At 34.9% G+C, this 21,685-nt stretch overlaps 2 protein-coding genes across 2 annotated transcripts; one reads left to right on the top strand and one right to left on the bottom strand.

Annotated features, from left to right (window-relative positions):
• Positions 1–15,806: 15,806 nt before the first annotated feature.
• Positions 15,807–16,223, bottom strand: LOC139850320 (10 kDa chaperonin, mitochondrial-like). Its single transcript, XM_071839905.1, has 2 exons — positions 16,052–16,223; positions 15,807–15,956 (listed from the first exon to the last, which is right to left on the bottom strand). The coding sequence occupies exons 1-2, from the start codon at positions 16,154–16,156 to the stop codon at positions 15,807–15,809; spliced, it is 255 nt and encodes an 84-aa protein (XP_071696006.1). The 5' UTR covers positions 16,157–16,223.
• A 1,238-nt stretch (positions 16,224–17,461) lies between these two features.
• Positions 17,462–19,083, top strand: LOC139849694 (putative F-box protein At5g55150). Its single transcript, XM_071839326.1, has 3 exons — positions 17,462–17,527; positions 17,825–18,072; positions 18,690–19,083. Exons 1-3 carry the CDS (start codon positions 17,462–17,464, stop codon positions 19,081–19,083), a joined length of 708 nt encoding a protein of 235 aa, XP_071695427.1.
• The last annotated feature ends 2,602 nt before the right edge of the window (positions 19,084–21,685 follow it).

Genomic DNA, 21,685 nt, shown 5'->3' with positions numbered 1-21,685 from the left:
TTAAAATCAACTAAACACATGTTCTATATCTATATGATATGCTAACTTAATGATTTAAAACCTGGAAACACGAAAAACACCGTAAAACCGGATATACGCCGTCGTAGTAACACCGCGGGCTGTTTTGCGTTAGTTAATTAAAAACTATGATAAACTTTGATTTAAAAGTTGTTCTTTTGGGAAAATGATTTTTCTTATGAACATGAAACTATATCCAAAAATCATGGTTAAACTCAAAGTGAAAGTATGTTTTTCAAAATGGTCATCAAGACGTCGTTCTTTCGACTGAAATGACTACCTCTTACAAAAATGACTTGTAACTTATATTTCCGAATATAAACCTATACTTTTTATATTTAGATTCATAAAATAGAGTTCAATATGAAATCATTGCAATTTTATTCACTCAAAACGGATTTAAAACGAAGAAGTTATGGGTAAAACAAGATTGGATATTTTTTTGATTGTTGTAGCTACGGAAAATATTGTAACAATTCTATACAAATCATATAATAGCTAAATTATATTGTATTATACATGTATTCTAATATATTATGTAATCTTGGGATACCATAGACACGTATGCAAATGTTTTGACATATCATATCGACCCATGTATATATATTATTTGGAACAACCATAGACACTCTATATGCAGTAATGTTGGAGTTAGCTATACAGGGTTGAGGTTGATTCCAAAAATATATATACTTTGAGTTGTGATCTAGCCTGAGACGTGTATACACTGGGTCGTGGATTGATTCAAGATAATATATATCAATTTATTTTATGTACATCTAATTGTGGACAACTAGTTGTAGGTTACTAACGAGGACAGCTGACTTAATAAACTTAAAACATTAAAACGTATTAAAAATTTTGTAAATATATTTTAAACATACTTTGATATATATGTACATATTTGTTATAGGTTCGTGAATCGACCAGTGGCCAAGTCTTACTTCCCGACGAAGTAAAAAACTGTGAAAGTGAGTTATAGTCCCACTTTTAAAATCTAATATTTTGGGATGAGAATACATGCAGTTTTATAAATATTTTAAGAAATAGACACAAGTAATTGAAACTACATTATATGGGTGAATGATCGAAGCCGAATATGCCCCTTTTACTTGGTAACCTAAGAATTAGTAAACCGATCTACTAATTGACGCGAATCCTAAAGATAGATCTATTGGGCCTAACGAACCCCATCCAAAGTACCGGATGCTTTAGTACTTCGAATTCATTTTTATCATGTTCGAAGGATTTCCCGGAATGATAGGGGATATTCTTATATGCATCTTATTAATGTCAGTTACCTGGTGTTCACCATATGAATGAATTTTATCTCTATGTATGGGATGTATATTGAAATATGAAATCTTATGGTCTATTATTATTATGATTTGATAATATATAGGTTAAACCTATAACTCACCAACATTTTTGTTGACGTTTTAAGCATGTTTATTCTCAGGTGATTATTAAGAGCTTCCGCTGTTGCATACTAAAATAAGGACAAGATTTGGAGTCCATGCTTGTATGATATTATGTAAAAACTGCATTCAAGAAACTTATTTTTGATGTAATATATTCTTATTGTAAACCATTATGTAATGGTCGTGTGTAAACGGTATATTTTAGATTATCATTATTTGATAATCTACGTAATGCTTTTTAAACCTTTATCGATAAAATAAAGGTTATGGTTGTTTTAAAAATGAATGCAGTCTTTGAAAAACGTCTCATATAGAGGTCAAAACCTCGCGACGAAATCAATTAATATGGAACGTTTATAATCAATATGAACGGGACATTTCAGTTTATGTATGGATTTATGAACTAGATTGAGCTAGATTTTGTTGAAGATAATGAAGAACAGTTAGAACAAAGGAAGAACACTTGAGAGAGAGTAATTTGATTCAAGAAAATTGAAATGAAAATGTGTTTGTGAGTACCTAAGTTCACGTGAATTTGGATGGCATTATAGTCTCCATTAGTTTGTAATTTTGTGAGATATTTCATGCTAGATGTTAAATGATGGTTCCCACATGGTCAGGTGACTCACAAGGGCTACTAAGAGCTGATCATTGGAGTGTATATACCAATAGTAAATACATTTAGAAGCTAGGTATTGTACGAATACGGGTACATATGAGTAGAATTGTTGAAGAAAATGAACGAGGATGTAATTGTAAGCATTTTTGTTAAGTAGAAGTACTTTGATAAGTGTCTTGAAGTCTTTTAAAAGTGTATGAATACATATTAAAACATTACAAGTATATGCATTTTAACTGAGTCGTTAAGTCATCGTTAGTCGTTACATCTAAGTGTTGTTTTGAAACCTTTAAGTTAACGATCTTGTTAAATGTTGTTAACCCAATGTTTATTATATCTAATGAGATGTTAAATTATTACATTATCATGATATTATGATGTATTAATATATCTTAATATGATATATATATATATATATATATATATATATATATATATATATATACAATTAAATGTCGTTACAACGATAATCGTTACATATATGTCTCGTTTCGAAATCCTTAAGTTAGTAGTCTTGTTTTTACATATGTAGTTCATTGTTAATATACTTAATGATATGTTTACTTATCATTTATCATGTTTATATAATGTATCAATATCTTAAAAGGATTCATATGTAATTAGTAAGACGTTGTTATAACGATAATCGTTATATATATCGTTTTCGAGTTTCTTAATTCAATAAACTCATTTTTATTTATATCACTCATTGTTGATATACTTATTGAGATACTTACTTATCATAATATCATGTTAACTATATATATATATATATATATATATATATATATATCATATAGTTTTTACAAGTTTTAACGTTCGTGAATCACCGGTCAACTTGGGTGGTCAATTGTCTATACGAAACCTATTTTAATTAATCAAGTCTTAACAAGTTTGATTGCTTAACATGTTGGAAACACTTAATCATGTAAATATCAATTTCATTTAATATATATATATATATATATATATATATATATATATATATATATATATATATATATATATATATATATATATATATATATACAAATATGGAAAAGTTCGGGTTACTACAGTACCTACCCGTTAAATAAATTTCGTCCTGAAATTTTATGCAGTTGGAGGTGTTGACGTATCTTCTGGAAATAAGTGCGGGTATTTCTTCTTCATCTAATCTTCTCGTTCCCAGGTGAACTCAGGTCCTCTACGAGCATTCCATCGAACCTTAACAATTGGTATCTTGTTTTGCTTAAGTCTTTTAACCTCACGATCCATTATTTCGACGGGTTCTTCGATGAATTGAAGTTTTTCATTGATTTGGATTTCGTCTAACGAAATAGTGAGATCTTCTTTATCAAAACTTTTCTTCAAATTCGAGACGTGGAAAGTGTTATGTACAGCCGCGAGTTGTTGAGGTAACTCAAGTCGGTAAGCTACTGGTCCGACACGATCAATAATCTTGAATGGTCCAATATACCTTGGATTTAATTTCCCTCATTTACCAAATCGAACAACGCCTTTCCAAGGTGTAACTTTAAGCATGACCATTTCTCCAATTTCAAATTCTATATCTTTTCTTTTAATGTCAGCGTAGCTCTTTTGTCGACTTTGGGCGGTTTTCAACCATTGTTGAATTTGGATGATCTTCTCGGTAGTTTCTTGTATTATCTCCGGAACCGTAATCTGTCTATCCCCCACTTCACTCCAACAAATCAGAGACCTGCACTTTCTACCATATAGTGCTTCAAATGGTGTCATCTCAATGCTTGAATGGTAGCTGTTGTTGTAGGAAAATTCTGCTAACGGTAGATGTCGATCCCAACTGTTTACGAAATCAATAACACATGCTCGTAGCATGTCTTCAAGCGTTTGAATCGTCCTTTCGCTCTGCCCATCAGTTTGTGGATGATAGGTAGTACTCATGTGTAGACGAGTTCCTAATGCTTGCTGTAATGTCTGCCAGAATCTTGAAATAAATCTGCCATCTCTATCAGAGATAATAGAGATTGGTATTCCATGTCTGGAGACGATTTCCTTCAAATACAGTCGTGCTAACTTCTCCATCTTGTCATCTTCTCTTATTGGCAGGAAGTGTGATGATTTGGTGAGAATATCAACTATTACCCAAATAGTATCAAAACCACTTGCAGTCCTTGGCAATTTAGTGATGAAATCCATGGTAATGTTTTCCCATTTCCATTACGGGATTTCGGGTTGTTGTAGTAGACCTGATGGTTTCTGATGCTTAGCTTTGACCTTAAAACACGTCAAACATTCTCCTACATATTTAGCAACATCGGCTTTCATACCCGGCCACCAAAAATGTTTCTTGAGATCCTTGTACATCTTCCCCGTTCCAGGATGTATTGAGTATCTGGTTTTATGAGCTTCTCTAAGTACCATTTCTCTCATATCTCCAAATTTTGGTACCCAAATTCTTTCAGCCCTATACCGGGTTCCGTCTTCCCGAATATTAAGATGCTTCTCCGATCCTTTGGGTATTTCATCCTTTAAATTTTCTCCTTTTAAAACTCCTTGTTGCGCCTCCTTTATTTGAGTAGTAAAGTTATTGTGAATCATTATATTCATAGCTTTTACTCGAATGGGTTCTCTGTCCTTTCTGCTTAAGGTGTCGGCTACCACATTTGCCTTCCCCGGGTGGTAACGAATCTCAAAATCGTAATCATTCAATAATTCAATCCACCTGCGCTGCCTCATGTTCAGTTGTTTCTGATTAAATATGTGTTGAAGACTTTTGTGGTCGGTATATATAATACTTTTGACCCCATATAAGTAGTGCCTCCAAGTCTTTAATGCAAAAACAACCGTGCCTAATTCCAAATCATGCGTGGTATAATTCTGCTCGTGAATCTTCAATTGTCTAGACGCATAAGCAATTACTTTCATTCATTGCATTAATACACAACCGAGACCTTGCTTTGAGGCGTCACAATATATCACAAAATCATCATTCCCTTCAGGTAATGAAAATATAGGTGTCGTAGTTAACTTTTTCTTTAAAAATTGAAACACTTTCTCTTGTTCATCTTTCCATTCAAATTTCTTCCCTTTATGCGTTAATGCAGTCAAGGGTTTTGCTATTCTGGAAAAGTCTTGGATGAACCTTCTGTGGTAACCAGCTAGTCCTAAAAATTGGCGTATATGCTTCGGAGTTTTCGGGGTTTCCCACTTTTCAACAGTTTCAATCTTTGCTGGATCCACCTGAATACCTTCTTTGTTCACTATGTGACCAAGGAATTGAACTTCTTCCAACCAAAATGCACACTTTGAAAATTTAGCATACAGTTTTTCTTTCCTTAACAACTCCAGCACTTTTCTCAAATGTTCTTCGTGCTCTTGGTCATTCTTTGAGTAAATAAGTATGTCATCGATGAAAATAATGACAAACTTGTCAAGGTATGGTCCACACACTCGGTTCATGAGGTCCATGAACATAGCTGGTGCGTTAGTCAACCCAAACGGTATAACCATAAACGCATAATGACCGTAACGCGTCCTAAAAGCAGTCTTTGGAATATCATCCTCCTTCACCCGTATTTGAAGATACCCAGAACATAAATCAATCTTCGAATAAACCGATGAGCCTTGTAGTTGATCAAATAAGTCGTCGATTCTCGGTAGTAGGTAGCGGTTCTTGATGGTAAGTTTGTTCAACACTCGATAGTCGATACACAATCTAAATGTACCATCCTTCTTCTTGACAAACAAAACAGGAGCTCCCCATGGTGATGTGCTTGGTCGAATGAAACCAAGCTCTAAAAGTTCTTGTAACTGACTTTGTAATTCTTTCATTTCGCTGGGTACGAGTCTGTATGGAGCACGAGCTATTGGTGCAACTCCTGGTACAAGGTCTATGTGAAATTCAACGGATCGATGTGGGGGTAATCCCGGTAATTCTTTCGGAAATACATCGGAAAATTCTTTTGCGACGGGAACATCACTGATGTTCTTTTCTTCAAGTTTAACTTCCTTGATGTGTGCTAGAATGACGTAACAACCTTTTCTTATTAGTTTTTACGCCATCAAACTACTAATAAGATTTAGCTTCACGTTGCTCTTTTCTCCGTACACCATTAAAGGTTTTCCTTTTTATCGCATTTTTGTAACAAACGACCTCTGCTCTCACCTTTTTCAACCAGTCCATGCCAATTATTACCTCAAAACTCCCTTACTCGACTGGTATTAAATCAATTTTAAACGTTTCATCCCCCAGTTTAATTTCTCTATCCCGACATATATTATCTGCTGAAATTAATTTACCGTTTGCTAATTCGAGTAAAAATTTACTATCCAAAGGCATCAATGGGCAACTTAATTTAGCACAAAAATCTCTACTCATATAGCTTATATCCGCACCCGAATCAAATAAAACATAAGCAGATGCATTGTCAATAAGAAACGTACCTGTAACAAGCTCCGGGTCTTCCTGCGCTTCTGCCGCATTAATATTGAAAACTCTTCCGCAGCCTTGCCCATTAGTATTCCCTTGGTTTGGGCAATTTCTAATAATGTGGCCCGGTTTTCCACATTTATAACAAACTACGTCGGCATTATTTGTTCCGACCTTATTTGTTTCTTTATTTTTGTTGTTCTTTGGTCCGTAAACCTCACATTTTGCCGTACCATGACCACTTCTCTTACACTTGGTGCAAACTATTGTGCAAAACACATTCGGATGGTACTCTGCACACCTGAAGCATGGTTGTTTCTGTTGTTTGTTGTTATTAAGGTTGTTGTTTAGATTGTTATTGTTGTTGAAACGGTTGTTGTAGTTGTTGTTTTTGTTGTTGTTGTTGGGACGTTTGTTGTAGTTATTGTTAGGATTGCGGTTATTGTTGCGATTGTTGTTGCGGTTGTGGTTGTAATTGTTATTGTTGTTGTACTGGTGACTCTTGTCACCGTTTTCCTCCCACTTCCTCTTGAGTTGTTTCGTGTTAGCTTCTTCGGCTGCCTGTTCTTTAATTCTCCCCTCAATCTGATTTATGAGTTTATGAGCCATTTGACTTGCCTTCTGTATGGAAGCGGGCTAGTGTGAACTCGCATCTTCTTGAATCCTTACTGGTAACCCTTTTACAAAAGCGTCGATCTTCTCTTCTTCATCTTCGAACGCTCCCGGACACAATAGGTACAACTCTATGAATCGTCGTTCATACGTGGTAATGTCGAACCCTTGTGTTCGTAACTCTCTAAGCTCTACCTTGAGCTTATTGACTTCGTTTCTAGGACGGTACTATTCGTTCATCAATTGCTTGAATGCCGACCATGGTAGTACGTAAGCAGCATTTTGTCCTACCTGTTCAAGATAGGTGTTCCACAATGTTAACGCAGTACCTGTGAAGGTATGCGTAGCGTACTTAACTTTGTCCTCTTCAGTACACTTACTTATGGAAAACACCGATTTGACTTTCTCGGTCCACCGTTTCAATCCAATTGGTCCTTCGGTTCCATCAAATTCCAAAGGTTTGCAAGCAGTGAATTCTTTGTAGGAGCATCTTACACGATTTCTTATGGAATTAGTTCCACTGCTAGATCCAGAGTTATTGTTATTTTGCATCGCAGCCTGTACTGCGGCTATGTTTGCTGCAAGGAAAACACGGAAGTCTTCCTCGCTCATGTTCAAATTCTGACGAGTCGTCGGTGCCATTTCCTTCAAAAATAGCCCAAAAGAATTAAGTTAATCATATAGAATTTTAAGAGTAGTCAATAGTATTTCGTAGCATAATATGAACTTATTTATAAAAGTTTTTTCTTCATATTAGCATTTTATAGTTTTAATTCAGGTAGTACCTACCCGTTAAGTTCATACTTAGTAGCTATTATACAATTCAACTACTACGATTCTATATGAAAAACCTATTACAATAAAATTTCGCGTTCAAATTTTATACAAAATTTTACAAACTTACAATACCACTATTATACATATAGGATGAAATATAGCACATAATAACTTGCTACACAGTAGCTATAAAGGTAATTCTAATTAATACGCAAGTTGTTCAGCAAAAGGCAATAAAGACACGTAATTTATAAGTCCAGAAACAGGTCATGCATTCTGGTTTTACTAAAACGACTTCCCATCCTTGGTGTTGTGGAAAGTAACCGTTATGACCATTGGCTAGGCAGCATGTTATAATGTCGTCAAAAGGATGAGGGTTTCGTAATGCCCAACAGCCTCGTAGCAATCTAAAAACCTTGTTTCTTACCCCAACTACTGAGTCCGTCACTTGTGGGAATGTTTCATTTAATAGTTGTAATCCGATGTTCTTTTTCTCACTTTGGTGAGAAGCGAACATCACTAACTCGTAAGCATAACATGCTTCTTTATGTTGCATGTTAGAAGCTCTTTCTAATTCACGAAATCCTATGTTAGGATATGTTGAATCAAAATAGGTTATTAACCCGTAGCGAAAAATTGCATTTGGGTTCCCCGCATTTAACGCTTTAAAGAAAACACGGCGTAACTTACAGTCTCCCCAATGTGATATACCCCACCTATCAAAGGAAAACCTTTTATAAATTAAGGCATTTCTGGAAAGTCTTTCAAATGTTTGACAAGTTAATTTCGCCATAACTAAATGTGCTGATGAATTCTGACCAACTCTAGACAAGATTTCCTCAATCATATCCTCTGGTAGGTCTTCTAAAATATTCGGTTGTCTACCCTTAACGTCCATTTTGTTTTTATACTGTAAAATAGACAAGGATTAGATTCGTAAAAGATGATTAACAAACAATACAAGCAATTTTTACATAGAACATAAAAGTACAAGCACACTACAATACATATAATACACAACATGATTACAACCCTCTAATCTGAATCACTGGTTTCTTCTTCTTCGGACTTGGTTCGTTTTCCTAATTTTCTTGGGATATATGGTGTTCCTCTAATATGAGCCGTCGTTTTCCACAATGGTTTAGAAAAACCTGGTGGTTTAGAGGTTCTCGGGTTATTGTTACATTTTAGGAAATACGGACGTTGCCGATACATATAAAGTTCATCGGGGTTGGAATCAGGTTTCTCTATTTTTATACCTTTTCCCTTATTATTTTCTTTTGCTTTATTAAATTGGGTTGAGGTAATTTCTATAACATCATCGGAATCCTCAACGAGATCCGATTCATTCGAAAATTGGTAATCTTCCCAATATTTTGCTTCCTTGGCGGAAACACCATTGACCATTATTGACATTGTCCGTAGGTTGAGGATTTTCTTTTATTAAACCGATTTACTGTAGGTATCAATATTTCTTCCTCCGGAACCTCTTCTTCTTCCGGTTCTTCCTCTTCCGGTTCCTCCTCTTCCGATTCCTCTTCTTCCGGTTCCTCCTCTTCCGGTTCCTCCTCTTCCGGTTCCTCTTCTTCGGGAATTTGTGAATCTTCCCAAAGTATATTCGACTCTTCATTATTATTACGTGAGTCGATGGGATTTGTACTAGAGGTAGACATCTATCACACAATATCAAACACGTTAAGAGATTAATATATCACATAATATTTACATGTTAATAATATATAGTTTCCAACAAAAAATGTTAAGCAATCGTTTTTGAAGAAAAACACGGTCGAAGTCCAGACTCACTAATGTATCCTAACAAACTCGGTAAGACACACTAATGCAAAAATTCTGGTTCTCTAAGACCAATGCTCGGATACCAACTGAAATGTCCCGTTCATATTGATTATAAACGTTCCATATTAATTGATTTCGTCGCGAGGTTTTGACCTCTATATGAGACGTTTTTCAAAGTCTGCATTCGTTTTTTTAAAACAAACCATAACCTTTATTTTATCGACAAGGTTAAAAAGACACCACTTAGACTATCCAGAAATAATAATCTAACAAATATCACACTTACACACTACCAATACATATTGGTTTACAAATATTAATATGTTACAACAAAATAAATCTCGAATGCAGTTTTAAACAATATAATACAAGCATGCTGACACCAAATCTTGTCCATATAATAGCATGCAACAGCGGAAGCTCTTAATAATCACCTGAGAATAAACATGCTTTAAACGTCAACAAAAAATGTTGGTGAGTTATAGGTTTAACCTATATATTTATCAAATCGTAATAATAGACCACAAGATTTCATATTTCAATATACATCCCATACATAGAGATAAAAATCATTCATATGGTGAACACCTGGTAACCGACCTTAACAAGATGCATATAGAATATCCCCTATCATTCTGGGACTCCCTTCGAACATGATGAATTCGAAGTACTAAAGCATCCGGTACTTTGGATGGGGCTCGTTGGGCCCAATAGATCTATCTTTAGGATTCGCGTCAATTAGGGTGTATGTTCCCTAATTCTTATATTACCAGACAAAAAAGGGGCATATTCGGTTAAATAATCCAGCCATAGAATGTAGTTTCATTTACTTGTGTCTATTTTGTAAAATATTTATAAAACTGCATGTATTCTCATCCCAAAATATTAGATTTTAAAAGTGGGACTATAACTCACTTTCACAGATTTTTACTTCGTCGGGAAGTAAGACTTGGCCACTGGTCGATTCACGAACCTAGAACAAATATGTACATATATATCAAAGTATGTTCAAAATATATTTACAACATTTTTAATACGTTTTAATGTTTTAAGTTTATTAAGTCAGTTGTCCTCGTTAGTAACCTACAACTAGTTGTCCATAGTTAGATGTACAGAAATAAATTGATATATATTATCTTGACCCAATACACAACCCAGTGTATACACATCTCAGGCTAGATCACAACTCAAAGTATATATATTTTCACGTAGCTACAACAAGTAAAAATATCCATTCTTGTTTTACCCATAACTTCTTCGTTTTAAATCCGTTTTGAGTGATTCAAGTTGCTATGGTTTCATATTAAACTTGAGTTTATGAATCTAAATAGAAAAAGTATAAGTTTATAATTAGAAATACAGATTATAAGTCGTTTTTGTAAAGGTAGTCATTTCAGTCGAAAGAATGACGTCTAGATGACCATTTTGGAAAACATACTTCCACTTTGAGTTTAACTATGATTTTTGGATATAGTTTCATGTTCATAAGAAAAATCATTTTCCCAGAAGAACAACTTTTAAATCAAAGTTTATCATAGTTTTTAATTAACTAACCCAAAACAGCCCGCGGTGTTACTACGACGGCGTATATCCGGTTTTTCAGTGTTTTTCGTGTTTTCAGGTTTTAAATCATTAAGTTAGCATATCATATAGATATAGAACATGTGTTTAGTTGATTGTAAGAGTCAAGTTAGAAGGATTAACTTTTTTTTACGAACAAGTTTAGAATTAACTAAACTATGTTCTAGTGATGACAAGTTTAAACCTTCGAATAAGGTAGTTTTATATATATGAATCGAATGATGTTATGAACATCATTACTACCTCAGGTTTTGTGGATAAACCTACTGGAAATGAAAAAAATAGATCTAGCTTCAAAGGATCCTTGGATGGCTTGAAAGTTCTTGAAGCAAAATCATGACACGAAAACAAGTTCAAGTAAGATTTCCACTCGAAATAAGATTGTTAAAGTTATAGAAATTGAATCAAAGTTTGAATATGAGTATTACCTTGTATTAGAAAGATATATTACTGTAAATAAGAAAGATTTCTTGAGGTTGGATGATCACTCAAAGTGGATTTGCAAGATTGGAAGTAAGCTAGCAAACTTGGAAGTGTTGTTGGTGTGTTCTTGAGTAGTTGTTTTATAACTTGATTTATGTATGGATTTATGAACTAGATTGAGCTAGATTTTGTTGAAGATGATGAAGAACACTTAGAACAAAGGAAGAACACTTGAGAGAGAGTAATTTGATTCAAGAAAATTGAAATGAAAATGTGTTTGTGAGTACCTAAGTTCACGTGAATTAGGATGGCATTATAGTCTCCATTAGTTTGTAATTTTGTGAGATATTTCATGCTAGATGTTAAATGATGGTTCCCACATGGTTAGTGACTCACATGGGCTGCTAAGAACTGATCATTGAAGTGTATATACCAAGAGTAAATACATTTAGAAGCTAGGTATTGTACGAGTACGAATACGGGTGCATACGAGTAGAATTGTTGAAGAAAATGAACGAGGATGTAATTGTAAGCATTTTTGTTAAGTAGAAGTACTTTAATAAGTGTATTGAAGTCTTTTAAAAGTGTATGAATACATATTAAAACATTACAAGTATATGCATTTTAACTGAGTCGTTAAGTCATCGTTAGTCGTTACATGTAAGTGTTGTTTTGAAACCTTTAAGTTAACGATCTTGTTAAATGTTGTTAACCCAATGTTTATTATATCTAATGAGATGTTAAATTATTACATTATCATGATATTATGATGTATTAATATATCTTAATATGATATATATAAAATTAAATTTCGTTACAACGATAATCGTTACATATATGTCTCGTTTCGAAATCCTTAAGTTAGTAGTCTTGTTTTTACATATGTAGTTCATTGTTAATATACTTAATGATATATTTACTTATCATTTATCATGTTTATATAATGTATCAATATCTTAAAATGATTCATATGTAATTAGTAAGACGTTGTTATAACGATAATCGTTATATATATCGTTTTCGAGTTTCTTATTTCAATAAACTCATTTTTATGTATATCACTCATTGTTGATATACTTATTGAGATATTTACTTATCATAATATCATGTTAACTATATATATATATATATATATATATATATATATATATATATATATATATATATATATATATGTGTGTGTGTGTGTGTGTGTGTGTGTGTGTATATATATATATGTGTATATATATATATATATATATATATATATATATATGTCATCATATAGTTTTTACAAGTTTTAACGTTTGTGAATCACCGGTCAACTTGGGTGGTCAATTGTCTATACGAAACATATTTCAATTAATCAAGTCTTAACAAGTTTGATTGCTTAACATGTTGGAAACACTTAATCATGTAAATATCAATTTCATTTAATATATATAAACATGGAAAAGTTCGGGTCACTACAGTAATCACAATCTCAAAATCTACTAACTTTTCAACTTTCTGCTTTCTCGCTGGTTCACTGACCTCCTCATAGCTATGAATTTCACAAACCCATCTTCTCATCACAAGCACGCTCCCACTGTACGAGTAAGAAATAAAACCGCGGCTACTCGAGAAGAAACTTGGTTCGTACCACCAGTCAGTCACAAATTTCTTTGCCATCGGAGAGTAAAACAAGTAATCGAAGCCCTAGTGTTACCCTGAATCATCACACTAATCTTGAGAACATTGGAGACAACGTCGCATAATCATCTCCACCACTCTACTAGTTGACTAACTCCCACTAGCTCGATAACTTCTATCGGTTACCAAACTCATACCAAGTTCCCGACACCCTCAACGATCCTAGAAAGCCAAGTTCCGGGACTTACAAGATAATCCGCCCCTCTTCCATCACCTAAAGACTCCTAATTGATCACCCTCGAAGAAAACCGCTCCTTTTGTTGAAACATCAACCAAACCCGAGCAACCGTCGAACACGTTCTATCCGACACCCTTCGACAACCAATTTCCTTAGTGACAAGGAACTCTACTCCGCCCGGATATTCCATAGATCATGGAATATTGACCAAACACCATTGGTCATCCCGTTTCCAAACCACATGCATCAAACTTCCCCAATACTCCCACTATCGACTTTCAACTAGATGCATCTTGTTCATTATTCAACCGCTCTAAACCGAGAGAAAAACACCCTCCTGAGCTTCCATAACAAACCCACATCTTCGAAAACATAGATCGTATCGCTCGAAGTTTCCGAGACAAAAGCATCTCAGGCTCGCGCCATCAAACCCGAAAAAACTTCATCCCGAAAACTGCCCAGATTCGAAAAATCATATCTCAATATCCAACGGTCCGATCAGCCTCAAATTTTTACCACTTGTAGATCAGTAAGTCTACTAACTACACACAAAAATCAAGTCGATCCAATGGTTAATGAACCCGCTACGAATTTTCTACTACAGCAGCTCCTGGAACTCCGAATTTGATAGTTCAATCATTCTTTCGCACGGGATCGCGAAGAACGAGAACTCAGATCCGACACCCAGATCTCCTGAAAAATCTCTCCGCAACGAACCCATCGAACCGACCTCTGACTCTGTAACCCTTCGCGAAAAAATCACCATCATGATGCAATTAGCGTCCCGATTACAAAATAACTTCCAAGAAACGATACCCGAATCTTGTGTGATCAACTCTCCCGGATACATAGACATATCCATGAGTTCATCGCGACCAACTGAGTCATCTAGTTTCGATACATGTTGCAAGACAAATCCTTAAGCCCGTCGTTTTAATAACCCTGATGAAAGAATCGATTCATCAACCATATCAAAAACACTTGCTTTCAATTCGCCATCGTGCCCGAACTCGTAACCTTGAAGCTCTTGATACCACTTGTTAGGATTTAGGACCCAAACAAGAACATGTGATTGTGATATCGTCAATCACAAACAACCTACGAACGACAAACGAATAATTAAAGCATAAGAACGATAAATAAAAACATAAAACGACATAAGGATTTAACGTGGTTATATCCCAACTCCAAACACGGAGAAGGGTTTAGTCCACGGGCGCAAACCAGAGATTTTTCACTATTAATTTCGTGCACACATTGTATGGGTTACATAGGGTGTTTATATAGGCAATTCTAAACAAGGAAACTGCTTAACAAGCAAGAAAACTCAATTATAGAATTTTCTCCCGTCAGCACCATTTTCGCTACCGCAATGAATTTCTGGTGGTCGCGAGTTTTGTTTTCTCAGCTTCTTGCGACCATAACTCAAAACTCGTGGTCACCAAATTCACAGATTCAGCAAACCTTGTTTAATTCGAACTTCGCACTCCAACACGTAGCGCTAGGGGTGTGCATGGTACAGAAAAACCAAAAGAACCCGAGGATCGTACCGAACCGAGCATTCCCAAAGAGTTTCCGTACGGTCCATGGTTCTTAATTTATATATGTTTTGGCCTTCGGTACGGGAAGAACTGAAACCTGAAAAAAGTGAAAATGTGCCGAACCATATTTATAGTCTCTATTTTTTTTTTCACTTTATGATTTTATTTTCCGATGTGTACAGTCTCTAATTGAAATAGCGATCCATTTTTTTTTCACTTTATCGTTTTCTTTTTCATTTTATTTACAGTCTCTAATTTTATTCATATAAGACAAAATTTCATTCCACTTCCTGAACTTTACATCAAATTTGACTCCATGTCTTTTTTTTTGTGCATTCCACATCCCTAATGTATCATAATTCTACATCCCTCGTCTTCCCGTCTAGATTTTGTCACTCTCAGCCGTTTGTTCAGTCATGTGCAAAGCATGTTAGGGTAATTTGATCTTTTTATTTTATTTCTTTTCTTTATTATTAAAGTTATCTTTTCACCATTATCCTCATCATCTCATCTTCATCATTCCCAAATTAAAAAGGCTAGTTTATACTTTTATAAAATCAACAAATCAAATTATAAATGTAAATAAAAAAATTCCACCTTCACAAATTCTAGCAAATGGGTACTACCAAGTAAATTAATACTAAATGAAAATGTTCTAATATGTCCTATAAATCAAACAATTCAATTACAAGTAGTATTAATCTTAAATAAATACAGTTTCATATACAGCTAGTAGAAACGAGTAAATTAAACTTTAAGATAATTGTAATTGTAATTATAAGTACTGTTTTTCACCAAGTTTAACTTCAGTACCACCATATTCCGGCAACAAAACGGTATCACCTTCCTTAACACCAACCGGAATCGTATTACCAGATTTATCACGAGTTCCTGGTCCCACAGCAACAACTTTACCAGAATTCAACTGCATATCCATAAAATCAATCAATCAATCGATGGACATGACTAACCAATTACAGATCCACACAAATTGAATTAAATAAAAATTAAAGAAATTGCCTTAGATGATTTCTCAGGTAGAAGAATACCGGCGGTGGTTTTAGACGGAGGAACAATTTTCTCAACCAATACTCTGTTGAGACATGGAATTAAACGTTTCGCCATTAATTTACTTGAAGATATATCAACTGATTGGTTGATGAAATGTGAAGGTGGAACTTTTCTTTTTTTATACATTTATAATTTGATTTGTTGATTTTGTAAAAAAGTATAAAATTAGGGTTTTTAATTTGGTAATGATGAAGATGGAATGACGAGGATGAGGGTGTAAAGATAAATTTTTAATAATAAAGAAAAGAAATAAAATAAAAAGATCAAATTACCCTCACATGCTTTGCACATGACTGAACAAATGGCTGAAATTGACAGAATCTAGACTGGAGGATGAAAGATGTAGAATTGTGATACATTAGGGACGCGGAATGCACAAAAAAAAGTAAAAGGACATGAAGTCAAATTTGATGTAAAGTTCAGAGACGAGGAATGAAATTTTGTCTTCATATAACCACAAAAGTACGTGTACAATAGAGATCCATGGCTTTTGTCACTTTTGTCATGCAACAAAGTGAAATAGCGGGTGTTGCAGTGAGTCCCCTCATATTATGTCTGACAAAATAAACTCAAACTCTTAAAATTAGGTTTAATAGGTTTCTCCAAAACCCATATTGGTCTTAGACAAATAAAACGAAAGAGTCCGTTGGGTTTAAATGCAAAACGTCCAATAAATAGTAAACCAACGAGTCTTGTATATGGGTCCAACGGGTCTTGTGTTTCAGTTTCAATTTAGAGTTTTCGTTTCAGTTTTCTGTTTCACGTTACAGTTTTGGTTTCCAGTATCACGTTTCAGCTTCACTTTCGAGTTCAGTTTTTGTTTTTTAGTTTCGGGTTTCAATTTCAGTTACACGTTTCAGTTTTAGTTTTGCGTTTCAGTTTCCAGTTTCGCGTTTCAGTTTTCACTTTTCACTTTTAAGTTTCAGTTTTAGTTTTTTTTAGTTTCGCGTTTTCGTTTAAGTTTTGCATTTTCGTTTCAATTTTAAGTTTCGCGGTTCAGATTTAGTTTTGCATTTAGGCTCGCGTTACATTTTAGTTTTGCGTTTCAACTTCCAGTTTCGCATTTCAGTTTTAGTTTTGCGTTTCATTTTCCAGCTTCAATTTCGTGTTTCAGCTTCCAACCCGTTTGGACCCGATCTGTTCGACCCGTTTGAAAATTGAGACCCGTTCGACCAATGACCCGTTTTGACCGAAACCCGTTTGAGTCTCGCCCCACCCGACCTGACTTAACCCGACCTGTTTGCCACACATACCTCGTACACACAATATATATTAGATTAGATAGATAATTATATTATACTTATAATTATAATTATATTATATCATAATAATCATACACATAATAATATGCAATATGGAATGGCGCAACAGGTAGCCCAGCAACTGTGCAGAAAGGTTGCAAAGCTACACAACATCAAGTTCCAAGTAATTTTAAAGCAATTACTTTTATTTATTTTGGTGAACTTGTCCAACTAAAAATATAATGGCTCATTTTTCTATTAAAAAAGCCCAATTAGAGAAAAAATAAAATGAACCCAATAAAAAATATAGGGTTTTTTTTTTTTCTTCCCGTAAACTATATTCGGAACCTATATACTATATAGGTACAAGTGGATGATATTTCATGATTTCAGAACATCCAACTCGTAGGGTTTTAAGTCGATAGTAGTTGTAAGAGTTTATCATAAAATTCCTGTATTGTATTAACTTATGAAATTGAAGAAGAAAGCTATGCGTGCCCTTTTCAATTCGATTGATTGGTCTGAGATGCTACCAGAAATACTTGATATGATAGCCAAGAAGCATAAGATATTGTATCATGAAGATTACATGTCTTTCGCTGGAGTATGTAAATCGTGGTGTTCAGCTGCCGTCAGGGCTGCTAACAAGGACCGCTACCCCAATGGTCTTCCTTCCCGTTTTCCGTGTCTATTGCTTTTAGACAAAAAACAGGGCTATGATCGTAAAAGGTACTACTAGACGGTCTCTAAGTCATGATAGAGAGAAAAAAGAGGATGATCATCTACAATTGTTTTGTCCCTTAAACAAGAACATCCGTAAGATAAGGCTACCTGAAGGATGTGGTAGGTTATACATATCTTCGGGTGGGCGGCTCTTAACTATCGGACACGATTATGTTCTAAAACTCATTAATCCTTTTTCACGTGAAATCATTTATCTTCCAAAAATATGCACCTTTCCAGAATTCAGATGGACTTCAAATATGAGTATAGGTTTCAAGAAGGTAGTCCTTGTTGAATCATCATCGTTGGTGGTGGTATTGTTTTCCAGAGGATGTTTGATGAAATTAAAGTTTTGTCGGATTAAAGATGGAAAGTGGAGAGATATCGATGATGATGATGATGATGATGATGATGATGATGATGATGATGATGAAGATGATTATGATGATGATGAGGAGTTACTAGATATCACTTATCACAAGGGTCGTATTTATAGTTTTGGTTCTAACCACAAGATCAAAGCTTGTGATGTTTCTGAAGGGAATAATCCTACAACTATGGAGACTGTTTCGAAGTTGTTCGAAGATCTTTATAGCAAATGTTTGCAAAAATAATATTTGCAGAGCATATATTGTGGGATTGGAAGACAATAATGTGTTGTTGGTGGTTATTAGGGAAGGAGCGCTTGATACGACTGACTATAACTGGCCTTACAAGACATCGAATTTCAAGGTATTCAAGTTTAATTTGGATAGTGAAGAGTGGACCGAAGTAATGGATTTAGGTACGAAAGCTTTGTTTGTTGGATATGGTCAGTCGTTTTTGATGGAGGAGGATAGTAGAGGGGTGATAAAGGAGAATTGCATATATTTTTCTGATGATGTTTCTGATTTATGCGGTGAGGGCGGAGGTAGAGATATGGGGGTGTACCATATGTATAGTGAAAGCGTTGAACAACGCTTTCACGGAAAGTCATATAGTCACTTTACCATACCAATCTGGATTCAACCTGTCTAAATTTTATTTACAGCGTTAAAACAAGCTTCATTAAAATTATCTAAATCTTAATTCGATTATTCAAAATAAAGTTACTCAATGAAGATTTCTTCAGTATAATGGTTGCAATCATAACTGATTCTTAATACTAGTATGCAGTGGTGAAACTTGAACTCAGATACAGACGGGGCGGTCTAAAAATTTAATAAATTTTTCATTGTCAGCAAGGGGTAAACACTAAAAAAAACCTTATTTTTTTGTAAAAAAAACTATTTTAGTGTAAAATTTTTTGTTCCGTAAAATCCAAGTGGGGCGGATACCCCTTTGGGTTCCATTAAGTACCGCACTGCTAGTATGATATGTTCTTCAAGCCATCAGTATCTTCGAATTGTCTTTGACATGAGTACCTCAGCAATTAATCAAGATGGATCTATGTTTCTGTCTATATTATGTGTTCATATTCGTATTCCATCATTCGGAATTTAATTAGTGGTTTTGAATGTACCTTGACATCTCTTGCTCTTGTTCTTATCTATGAGTTCCACCTAAAAGAATATCTTAAAGAACCAATATATTGACCTGCATTTCCCCAACCCTGATAGAAATTTTAGTAATAATTTTTTCCAACATTTACAACAATAAAAATAACATAATTTCTTACGTATTCGAAAATTGAAAACGAGACTCAGATCTGTTAACATCAAAGCAAAATAGATAGATTCGCCATGGTTGCAAATTTCTCTGGAAAATTGCCACGCAAAGCTACTTGCTGACTTACTCATATAACAAAATATTGTCATCGTCATCTATAAATACATGAGGGTAATTGAATCGTTGAATACCGAATTCAACCCTAGTAATCAAAATCGAAGATTTTGAGGAACACTCTGTTATAATTACTCAAATATATGTTGTTAGTGAAATTACAACGAAACTGAATATAAATCTATACATGATACAAATCAGAACAATCGCAACATATAATCATATTAACAAAATAATTATGAACTGAAACGTAAAACAATCAAACCGAATTTAAGGTTGGAACGGGCTTGTGTTTGACACAATTCCCTTAAACAGATTCGTCGTCTGTTCTCAGGGTACAACGTTCGGAGCAGCGTACTGCCGGACTTAACACTTGCCTGAAAAGAAGTTCGGAAGCAGAGAAGCTGAGATGGAAAACGGAATGCTTTGTTAGTTGTGTGTTATTTCTACAGACTGAGCCACTATTTTGTTCACATAAAGTTGCACTTAAATAAATTATTTATGCCATGATCATTCCACAAGTGAGTGGGTATCTAATCAATTACTCCAACAAGTGAGTGGGTCACTAACAGCTCATCACCAAGTTGTACAATCATGATCCAACATATAAATCGTATTGCAAAAACAGGCCTCGCACGGGCCCGAATTTTCGGAGCTGCATTCGTGTCCGCATGTCGTGCGGGCACGCCCATTGGATCACAGGAAATCCCAAGTTTTTGCACCCCCCCCCTGCGCGAGAGTAGGTGCTAGAGTAAAATATGGCATAAGGTCTTGACATAGGTTTGGAGATAAGAACTTATATACCTCTCATAAGTCTATCTCCACTCCTATGTGGGACAAGATGCATTCCACTAGATTTCCATATTCTTGCATCAAACACACAACATTGAGACTCGATATCTCATTCACATTTTATCCGTTTTGGACATACTTTAGCTCGTTTTAAAGTCCTCGTCAAGGACTACAAAATCCACTAAATAGCTACTAATATGTATTACGTTATCATATATTAATATGTGTCCAAAGTTTGGTAAACCCCATTTGTTTTATCCAAAATTTCCAACAATCCCCCACATGAATGGAGATCGCTCTCAGAAACAACAATCTTCCGATTAAATTTCAGCAGTTGAATCTTGCATACGATAGGTAGGTGTTACCCTTTGAACCTTCGCTTATGAAACGCACTTAGTCTACTGGCTCTGAGTAGACGGCGATGTCTTTGAACTCGTCTGCCGTTTGTGTAGGCGACAATACGCTTCACACAAGACTCTCCCTGACAAAGTCAAGTCCTCATAGTTATGTTCGTTATGGTCATGAACATTCGCCTGGTTCTACGAGAGCTTATCAAATATTGTGCCCCAACAATACCCTTCGAATCGACCCCACTTCTCTCTCACATAGGTGATTCACCACAGCGTGGCTACTGATTAACCACACATGGTTATTTCAGTTGAATCATTAAAAGCCATATGCTTATCCTCTTACTTGTCACTTTTAGGAGTGGACTAGGAAGTCTACTCTTAATTAGTAAACTCCCTTTAAAAAGTGTAGGGGTTGCTAGTTTAGTAATTAACTCCCCCACAGTGACTTCGCCAGTTCATACAAGTAGGTTGTCCTATTGAACTCAGATCTTGGGATCTCCAATCAACTGAGTTAGGTTTTCCTTCATATAAACTTAGCCTTTCATGGGCTTTAGTCCCATTCCCACGCACGACTTACACACTAACTCTCTGCTTAAGCCTTTTGTCAGCGGATCCGCAATATTATCCTTTGACTTCACGTAGTCAATAGTGATAATTCCTGTAGAGATTAGTTGTCGTACTGTATTATGTCTACGTCATATATGTCTATTCTTACC

This window comes from Rutidosis leptorrhynchoides, chromosome 5, assembly GCF_046630445.1.
Source record: "Rutidosis leptorrhynchoides isolate AG116_Rl617_1_P2 chromosome 5, CSIRO_AGI_Rlap_v1, whole genome shotgun sequence".
NCBI classification, from domain to species: Eukaryota; Viridiplantae; Streptophyta; class Magnoliopsida; order Asterales; family Asteraceae; genus Rutidosis; species Rutidosis leptorrhynchoides.
This window is presented reverse-complemented; position numbering and strand designations above follow the sequence as displayed.